Source organism: Macrosteles quadrilineatus, unplaced genomic scaffold (assembly GCF_028750875.1).
Source record: "Macrosteles quadrilineatus isolate MER2022 unplaced genomic scaffold, UCM_ALF_1.0 Scaffold_2__2_contigs__length_208266976, whole genome shotgun sequence".
Lineage (NCBI taxonomy): Eukaryota > Metazoa > Arthropoda > Insecta > Hemiptera > Cicadellidae > Macrosteles > Macrosteles quadrilineatus.
In genome coordinates this window covers 99,362,049-99,373,098 of record NW_026542595.1, presented here as the reverse complement: position 1 = coordinate 99,373,098, position 11,050 = coordinate 99,362,049, and the positions used below count along the sequence as shown (strand labels likewise).

Genomic DNA, 11,050 nt, shown 5'->3' with positions numbered 1-11,050 from the left:
TTTATCTGTCCCATGTGTTATATCAATTGAAAGTGTTTGCCAAGTTATGTTACAATTTAATTCCCTGACTTCCGTTGCGCTGGCAGATAGCATACCTTATCCAGTAGTGGATAGTAGACCTTATCCAGATGCATCTTACTCTGCAATTTTTCTACGCCTTTTTCACCTATCTTTGCTGAATCAAAAATCAGGTTTGCTTCTCTGTAGTGTGGAAATATTTCGATAACACTAAAATGATGCATGCTGTAAAATTGTCTGATTACAGATTTTCTGTCCAACCCACTTTCACATAGACTATTATAGAAACTCCTTATTCGCTAAGCATTGAGTTTATAGGCCCACTTTGCTTGAGACTTCACTAATTCTATTTCTGCACTTGATGCTTTGGTCACCAATCAATAGTGATGAAACCAAAGCATAAACTTTTGCTGAATTCTTTACATGAAGTCTTTACAAGCCTAAATCAAAGCTGGATTCAGCCTCTGCAGTAAAGTCTCCAGGTCAGCGACGTTAATATGGGCTTAGTAATAATGCTTTCTAAGACAAGAAGTGTTTTCAATGATTTCATCTTAAATTTTGAGGAAAGTTCCTGATGCTATGCTGCTAGTGTCACAACACACTTCTTCATCTCCACCTGACTTTTTTAGGCGGTGCTACCAGCCAGGATAATATTTTCTTCAATTTGATTCAATTCAGTTCACTAAGTCTACTAAATTAGTTTTAGAGGTTTTTACATCAGCTTCTTCCCACTTAAAATCTGAATATTGTCTCTTGGCAAAAATAATCTGCCACTGGGTAGAGTCCAATCCATCTGGGTAGTGTCATTGACACAATGAATGCACCTACAGTAGACTCCCTTTTATCCGGACACCTTTTAACCGGACATCGGTTTAACCGGACTACACTCGACGGAAATGACATCTCTTTAACCGGACAATTTTTATCAGTACATTAGTTTAACCGGACTAGATCGGCAGGAAGTAGGCAGTACTGAAACAACTGTTCTTGTGGAAAAGATTTGAGACCAGTGATCACATGTCTAAATACAATGCTCTCCTAAATTTAAGTCGAATATCACAGTAAACAGTTTTTGGGGGCGTTGGCTTAACCGGAAAAACGGTTATCCGGACTGGCCTCGGTCCCGAGGAGTCCGGATAAGAGGGAGTCTACTGTACAAACAAAATTTCCTCCTCTTTCTTCCATTGTATTGTCTCTTTCCCTTGTTAGTTTTACGTTTATTCTTTCACCTTCAGTAACCACACCCCTATCCAGTGGTTTTGCCACTTGGATGTAAAGGTGTATAATGCTTTTTTGTTAAGTCTGATTAAAAACTGTAACTATATAAGAAATATTGGTGGTAATTTCTTTTACTACAATTTTTGGGGGTACTTAAATTTTTTTATTCTCTATTACCGGTACTTTTTATAGTTCTTTTCACTGCATATTTCTCTTTCTATTGCTTTGGTATAAACAAATGGTGTAGTCAAAAGACAATTTATGTCAGTTAATTACAAATACGATCACTAGAATCAATTACAAATACGATCACTAGAAATTGTTTTAAATACATTTATTGTTGGTAATCAAAACAGTTTAGACATAAACTGCCGCCGGTTGCTTCGTAAAAACCAGTCATGTGTGTTGTTTTATTGATGTTTCGATGTTTGTAAATATGTGTGAACTATTTCAGAAGAAGGGGCAATTACCTTGTAAAGCCTGATTATGGCTCTATTGTGAGCTAAAATTAGTTGCCACAGCAACTAATTCAATTACCAACAATACAGGCATTTTAATCCACTTATCTCTTATGTCGTCTTGGTAATCCAGAGGCTCGATATTGAAAAACTAAAATAAGAACAATCAGTATTATTGAAGAACAAAAAAAAAAACAGGACAGTACAGTATTGTTAACGTTTAATAAATTTATTTGTTCATAGATACACAACAATTCACTTACAAACAAAATTTCACTGATTACAGGACGGAACAACTCATTGGCCAACAAACTCATGTTCATTTTATGAAAACATAAACGAACAGAAAATTTAAGTTAAGTAAATACACCTTCCAGACGCAACGTCACTGGCCAAAAATGTATAATATTAACTAGGTCTATAAACAACTATAACTAAATAAATACAATATATACATGGAAAGCTCGAATGATGTAGATGTTTTGGTATAAAATGACTGATGATTTTCGTTATCAGGTAGAGTTTACTTTCATCCAAAGAAAGAGTAGTTAGGTTGCCATCTTCGACGGGTAGGAGGCTGTGTAATTTTTGAGTTGTTGGTGGAGACTTCGGTTGGAAGGGGCTCACAACTGCAAGAAAAACATTTTTGTTACAACATGCGTTTTCCAGAACATAACATTTACAACATTTAGCTTTGATATTTTAAGTAGCCTTGACGCTTTGAAATGCATTATTAAGTGCTATCTGCTTACGTAGATCTTATGGTGCTAATATTATTCTTACTTGTTTCAAACTTATTTATCAGCAGCGCCCTGTTATAAACTTATAATTTATATGATGGTTATTATTATTTATTCCAGTTTCTGTAGCGCAAAAATTGACCAGAGGTGCCACTCTGGCGGTAAAAATCATCGGCTTTGGCAGTTGTCTTGCAACAACCATACGAGACGCACCATGCAAGATGAGTTTTGTCACTCAAAATTTCAATTTTTAGCAGCAATAGTATGTTGTTCGTCGCCGCAGAGGGCTTAACTGGAAATGAAAATGGTGAGTTCTTCCAATTATTATGAGTCGTCCATGTGAAGGAAATTTGTTTTATTACCGAAAACTCAAGCATTATCCGGAAAAACTCTTTGATTATTACCGTATGTCCATAGCATCTTTTGATTTACTGTTTTCAAACATTAGAAACAATTTACAAAAGACAGATACTCAGTTATGTGATTGTGTTGGTGCAGAAGAAAAACTAGCAGTAACATTGAGGTAAGTTTTTAATTATAAAAACAATGAAGCGTGGCTGCTGCGCGACTGACGTGAACAATAGCCGAGTGTGGCAGGGTTGCCGGCGACAATTCCCGCCAAAGAAATAGGCCCAGTCCCACTGTGTACTGGCGAGATTTATTGACTCGAGTTGTGTCTGTTGTAAAGTTTTTAACGAGTCTCGGTCTTCTTTTTAGAGGCGATAATCAAAGACTTGGTTCTACATCAAACAGACTTTCTCCAGGATATCTTGAGATGATAAGTGAATTCGATCAATTTCATGCTCAACCATAGCAAAATGTGGTAACAAAGGCAAAGGTACCTTCCATCCGACATTTGCAGTGAATTTATTGAGATTATGAGTAAAGAAGTACCGAGGGAAATCTTAGATGAAATCAAACTAGCTTGTTTTTCTCTCTAGACTCCATACTAGATGTGTCTCACACACCGCATACCGACTAATGCTAGCTTTTGCCAAGGAACGTCTGATACAACTCTTACCCAGTAAATGACACAAATCCTCTGAAGTTTAGAGGAAGTTACACTAAATTTACTAGAGAAACGCATGTTGAATGTTATCGTGGGAAAAGCTACGATATTGCGTCCAACGTGTCGAGCATATACTCAGGTCTCGAGGCGAAGATTTAAAGTAAAAATTATCTTGCTGTTTATTTACCATGTGCAGCTCACTCACTAAACCTAGCTAGGTGTTTTGTTGCTGAGAAGGCATGTCCAGAAGCAACCATATTTTTTCCCTTTCCACCAGGACTGTATGGTTTTTCTCGACATCCACCCACAGATGGAACGTTTTAAAAAATCACGCTGAAAAGCGTAATGAAGGAAAATAAAAAACAGATCAGAGAAAGCGTTTGATTAAACGATTGAGTGACACAAGATGGTCTGCCAGAGCAAACACACTTCAAGCTCTGATCATAAGTCAGCATGAACTGAAAGACGCTCTTGAACAGTATGCAGACAATACTAAGACACCAGCAACAAGAGTCTCAAACGCCGGGTATTTGAAAATTCTTGGTAATTACCAAACCACGATACTAACTGTCATCTGGGATGAGCTTCTTGAAAGGGTGAACAAGACAAGCAAGACTCTTCAAAATCAAGACCTAGACCTGGTGCTACAAAGGAACTTGAAACACTATCTTCGTTTTGTATGAAAAAAGAGACTCGTTTGATAACTACGAGTCAAGAGCATTAAGACTTGCTGGCAAAGAAGAACCTGTATGTGGCAAGTAGAGGATAGGAAAATTATTTTTTTCCTGATGAAAGCCCAGATACTAGAATGGAAAAAATGTCTCCTAGAGCGAGATTCTGTACTGAAGTATTTGTTGCGATAATTGACAACCTAGTACAGCTACACAAAAGAAGAGAGGACTGTAAAGATCTTGACTCAAGATTCAAGATACGGTATTCCAGGATTTGCAACTCAAAAATTCCCAAGAGGTGGCTTGTGAGGTTAAACTACTAGGCGACAAACACCAGAAAGTTATTGATGGACAAGACTTTTTGCAGAAATGCAACCATTTCAAACAGTACATGATTTTGGACAACATAACAAAAGTCAAAGAAATGTATACCTATATAAAGTCAAACCAATTAGAGAGCACTTTCTTCAATTTCAAAGTGCCAGGATATATTTAACCTTAGTACCTGGGGACCGAGCTTTGCTCGGGGAAAATCATTAGTTCACTCTGAAAGCACCTTAGTATTGGAGATGCATAAATCCATTCCCAAACTCCACACGGCTCGCCTTCACCACCATTTCCTACGTCATGGACCTGTTTCCCTCCATTCCCATTGCATTTAAAGATTGCAAATACCTTAATCTAATCGTCATAAACAGTTCCCACACTCCGGACTACTCGCCTTGACTACTTCCTTCACCACTTCCTACGTCGCGGACCTGTTTCCCTCCCTTTCCATAGCATACTAGGATTGCAAATACTTTAATCTAATCATCATAAACAATTCCCACACTCCGGACTACTCGCCTTGACTACTTCCTTCACCACTTCCTACGTCGCGGACCTGTTTCCCTCCCTTCCCATTGCATTTTAGGATTGCAAATACCTTAATCTAATCGCCATAAACAGTTCTCACACTCCGGACAGCTCGCCTTGACTACTTCCTTCACCACTTCCTACGTCGCGGACCTGTTTCCCTCCCTTCCCATAACATTTTAGGATTGCCCATACCCTTATCTAATCGTCATAAACAGTTCCCACACCCAGGACAGCTCGCCTTGACTACTTCCTTCACCACTTCCTATGTCGCGGACCTGTTTTCCTTCCTTTCCATAGCATTTTAAGATTGCGGACACCTTAATCTAATCGTCATAAACAGTTCCCACACTACGGACTACTCGCCTTGACTACTTCCTTCACCACTTCCTACGTCGCGGACCTGTTTTCCTTCCTTCCAATAGCATTTTAGGATTGCAGATACCCTAATCTTATCGTCATAAACATTCCCCACACTCCGGACTGATCGCCTTCACTACTTCCTTCATCACTTCCTACGTCACGGACCTGTTTCCCTCTATTCCCATAGCATTTTATGATTGCCTTTGTTACTTCCTTCACCACTTCCTACGTCGCGGATCTGTTTCCCTCCCTTCCCATAGCATTTTAGGATTGCCCATACCCTTATCTAATCGTCATAAACAGTTCCCACACTCCGGACAGCTCGCCTTGACTACTTCCTTCACCACTTCCTACGTCGCGGACCTGTTTCCCTCCCTTCCCATAGCATTTTAGGATTGCCCATATCCTTATCTAATCGTCATAAACAGTTCCCACATTCCGGACAGCTCGCCTTGACTACTTCCTTCACCACTTCCTACGTCGCGGACCTGTTTCCCTCCCTTCCCGTAGCATTTTAGGATTGCCCATACCCTTATCTAATCGTCATAAACAGTTCCCACACTCCGGACAGCTCGCCTTGACTACTTCCTTCACCACTTCCTATGTCGCGGACCTGTTTTCCTTCCTTTCCATAGCATTTTAAGATTGCGGACACCTTAATCTAATCATCATAAACAGTTCCCACAATCCGGACTACTCGCCTTGACTACTTCCTTCACCACTTCCTACGTCGCGGACCTGTTTTCCTTCCTTCCCATAGCATTTTAGGATTGCAGATACCCTAATCTTATCGTCATAAACATTCCCCACACTCCGGACTGCTCGCCTTCACTACTTCCTTCATCACTCCCTACGTCACGGACCTGTTTCCCTCTATTCCCATAGCATTTTATGATTGCCTTTATTACTTCCTTCACCACTTCCTATGTCGCGGACCTGTTTCCTTCCCTTCCCATAGTATTTTAGGATTGCCTTAATCTAATCTAATCGTTATAAACAGATCCCAGACTTCGCACTGCTGCCCTTGACTACAATCATAGATAAAACCATAGACTATAAAACATACTCCCTACAATGTATCGAGTAATCTTCAGTATAATCTTTGCTAAATATTATGCTAATTATTAAGTGATGTTTTCCTTTTGTACTGTATTTGTAATTTGCTAGTATACTGTGGGTAGTTGGCTTACTATGAACACATGCTACAACTTCAAGTCTTTTGTTTACTTTATCCTTGTTATTTAATTCATCCAACATGGTTACCTAGCAACCCATAAGACTAATGTTAAAAAAATGTGATTTTCAGTTTCATTTTTCTACGTAATTAGATTTTTGTTGGCAGTTCTAACTGCATGAAACTCGTTTTTAGGCCAAAAATAAACTATTTACAAGATTTGAAGAAAATCGTCGGAGCCGTTTTCGAGATCTTTCTGCAAGCAAGCAAGCAAGCAAGCAAGCATACAAGCAAACATTGCTCGTATTAGAGTATAGGATACCTAATACAAACTGCTCAGTAGAACAAAGCTTTTCAGCATTGAAAGAGTAAAAGCAGAAATAAGATCGTCAATGCTTGATGAAAAGCGTAGTGGTTTATTGTTGTTAAACAGTACTTTATTATTGTTATTGTTTATTGTTGTTGTATCTTACTAATATGATCAATGTGAAAGTTTGTGTGTTTGTTTGTTTGAAGTTCAATCACGCTTTAATCACTGGACGGATTGGGCTGAAATTTGGCGTGTTGATAGCTCACATTCCCGATTAACATATACGCATATTCTTATCTCAAAAATCCTTTTGGGCTCCGCCCCAGTGGCTCTGTAGCTCCCCATGTTAACCTTATAAGTATTCATATTTAATGGGAATTAAAGAATTTAGTCAGCTGTTTCAACTAGTGTCGGGACCACGTAAGTTTGCGTTTGAGGGAGGAGCCTATTTACCATATGGTTTTGAATGAACCAATGAGAACCGTGCGGTGTTGCCAAATCTACTTCCCAAACAAACCCACTCTGAATCAAGGCGTATAGAGTTAAAGAGGTGGGCCAGACAGAGTGGACTGCAACTGCGAGTGATGACGTCACTGTATGCCCAGCTGCGGGCGCTTCATTGTTGGAAGCGCTTACATTTTACTAATTCAGATACGAATGATATTTTCGGCTGGCGTAGCTTATTTGAATGGCATTATAGGCTATTTTTCTTAAAATCAGTAAATTCAGACTCGTATGTTTAATTATGGAATTTATACGTTTTAAATTTCAGTAGTAAGACGTGTTTTCTTTATTGGTTCATTGGTGATGCGCTTTTGTGCTGTGTTTAAGGTGAAACAATATTTGGTCTGAACAATGTTAGCAATTTCTTTATGAATAATTCTAGGCCCCAAATCCATTTTAGTTTATTAAATATGGATAACAAGACATGCTTTTATTTACTTTATACTTTTCCCAAATTTACTCCATACATCTTGATTCTGAACGCCTGCCACTTTGCTTCAGGTAAAATCCTAATCTTAACCGTTGAGCTTCAAAGAATTGTTAGACCTGGCTTCAAGTTAATATCTTTGTTTCGTAGAGTATACCTTAACGATAATTTTTTTTTAAATCATTCTTGTAGCTTGTGTGCGAGTATAGATGAATTGAGTTCAAGCAAATGAAAAGCTGCACAAGCTTTTATGTATTAAAATGCATTTGACCAAACGAGTAGTGGGACTCTAATAGACACAGTCACATAAGAGTTTTAATGTTTTTCTTTGCATCTGTGCCTTAAAAAATTCTATTTATTTTTGAAAATTTATAACATTAAATAGTAGGTAGTAGAAACAGGATACCGTTATAAAAAATAATGGGAAACTTTAGTAGACCTATAAATTACATTCCTAAAACAATGTACTTCAAACACTATGTGATAAATTTAGAATCATCACAGCCAAACCAAACCCCAATAATCCTTCCTGCAACTGTTGATTACCAATCATTTAGTTCAATATTTATGATTAAGGAAAGAATCAGTGTATCCACACAACGAAAACAAAAATTATAATTTTTGGATCGAGAACCCCCGTTTTATCCCACATCCCACTCATAGTTCAACAATTCTGTTCTCGGGAGAATAGCAGTGTGGCCTTGGAATAGAACCACGCATGAAAACACTGAAAAGGATGTGTGTGATGAAGTCGGAGAATCAACAATTTAATTGTTTGTTATCAGCTGATTAGTTTGCAATTTTACATTAAAATTTTACTTATTTTCTATCAATCCTTGAATCTGATTAGTTCGTTACTTTACTTCATTGTTTTTAAGTATATAAACAATGTGGTGAAGTGAACCTTATGAATTCAGCTATAGTTTAAAAAACGTTGGAGATAAAAGTACTATATTCTTGAAGTGTTTCTATCAACTCAATATTTTGTAGAGTATTTTAAAGACTTGTTTGTACAGTGATCTCCTTCATTGGTGAATAGACATTAATTAGTTATGGTAATTGCCGGGTAAGTAGGTATTTTAGTATACCGTTTTAATTTATTAGTCAACTTAATTGTGTTTTACATTTGGACAAAATGGATTGTAATAGTGCTGGTGACAATATCGTAACCAATGAAGTTAATGCTAGTTCGAGTGGACAGCCATCCAGAAGTAAGGGCGGCAAGGGAAAAATATTACGCAGTGGTGAAAGGCGTATTATTTATAACGTTTACAACTTCTTTAAGAATATGTCATTGCCTAATTTTAGAGAAACTCTAAATTTCAAGCAAAGTGGAAAACTGTGTGCTCAGGCTTGTGGTGTAAGTGAAAGAACAGTAAATACAATAAGAGCAGAGGCCAAACGACCAATAGAGGGTGAACCAACGCAATCTGAAATGAAGTTTCCTTCACCAGGTAAGCAGAGAAAGCGAAAACCGAAAGTAACAGGATTTGACGACTTTGAAAAGGATGTTTTGAGACGAACAGTACAAGAGTATTACGATAAAGGAGAATTTCCTACAGCAAAAAAAATCACTAATGATCTTAAAGAAAAGATAAACTACATGGGATCGGTAACCTCGACCAAAAGATTGTTGAGACAAATAGGTTTTAGATACAAAAAAACCAACGACGGTCGAAAGTTTTTATTAGAAAGAAACGACGTCGTAGCTGCTCGTTTAAAATTTCTGAGAACCATGCATGAGCTCCGAGAATCTAGTGACAGCAGACCCGTATATTACCTTGACGAAACGTGGGTGAACGAAAATCATACACAGAAGTACATATGGCAGGATACGACTGAGTCAGGTGGATTAAAGGTTCCTCTCGGCAAAGGTAGGAGACTAATAATTTGCCATGTTGGTTCAGCGAAAGATGGGTTTTTGCATGAATGCAAGTGGGTGTTTCAATCAAAAACGTCCTCAAACGACTATCATGATGAAATGAATGCTGACTCATTTAAAGAATGGTTCATTAAATTGTTATACATTTTGGAAGAGGGTTCGATAATTGTAATGGACAACGCACCATACCACTCCGTCCTCGTAGAAAAAATACCAAATACATCGTGGACAAAGGAAAACATTCAAAATTGGCTATCTGCAAAAAATATACAATATTCAACGAGTGAAACCAAACCAGAACTACTCGCGAGGGTTCTTCCGTACAAAACCCAACCGAAAAAGTATGAACTAGATATTTTGGCCAATGAAATGGGGCATACAGTGGTCAGGCTCCCTCCTTATCACTGCCAATATAACCCCATCGAGTTAGTATGGGCTAAAGTGAAAGGAGAGGTGGCATCCAAAAATAAAACCTTTAAATTAAAAGACGTTGAGCAACTTGTACATGACGCTTTAAACAATGTAACGAAAGAAGAGTGGAAGTCCAGAGTTCTACATGCAGAAGCTCTGCAGGAAGAGGATTTTAAGAAGGAGTGTGTTAGAACCGTAACAATAGACAAATTAATTGTAAACTTGGCGGAAAGTTCAGACACTAGTAGTGAAGCAGAAACCGAAGAAGAGCCGGACGCTGAAAACTAACTACCTCATAATTAATTATCCCCCGAGACTGAATAGATCCAAACAAGTAAATAGGACACATTTCCCGGACCTTTATAATGTTAATTAAAGTTATGATCAGCAGCGTTTGATTTTTTTCTACTCATAGTAGCTTTATTTTTATCATAAGTACCATTGCTAAAGAACCACAATAGTATTTTACATAAAAAAATAAGATAACAAATAAGAAAATGGTTTTATTAATAAATGTTTACATTAATATACTACTACCATTGCTTGTTAAGCTCCCAAAATAGGAAAAATAGGAATATTATATCACGCTTATTTTACAACTGGACTCCCGTACAGGCCAAGCAGTCTAGGCTCTACTTTTTGTAATTATTACCTTATTATCTTCATCTTTTACCCAAAAGGAATTGATGGCGTCAGACTTTCAAATAAAAAAAATATACATTTAAATAAACAGACATAAATTACTGAACATATATTTACAACGTTGGCATGTGTAATTGTAACTGTGTCTGTATCTGCACAGAGAAAATTATTTCCACACTTAAAAGTTATAAATTGGACAATACAAGTTAACAAGTATAGTTAAATATATTAAATATAAACATTTTAGGATTGTAGATACCTTAATCTAATCGACATAAACAGTTCCCACACTCCGGACCGCTCATCTTAACTGCTTCCTTCACGACTTCCTACGTCGCGGACCTGTTTCCCTCCCTTCCCATAGCATT

The 11,050-nt window shown here is 37.6% G+C and overlaps 1 protein-coding gene across 1 annotated transcript in view; it reads right to left on the bottom strand.

Annotated features, from left to right (window-relative positions):
• Positions 1-1,897: 1,897 nt before the first annotated feature.
• Positions 1,898-11,050, bottom strand: part of LOC128986877 (uncharacterized) — a 42,283-nt gene continuing 33,130 nt past the window's right edge. The window contains exon 7 of the mRNA XM_054407466.1: positions 1,898-2,323. Coding sequence (XP_054263441.1) covers positions 2,224-2,323 — 100 coding nt within the window. The 3' untranslated portion in view covers positions 1,898-2,223. The remainder of the gene's footprint in view (positions 2,324-11,050) is intronic.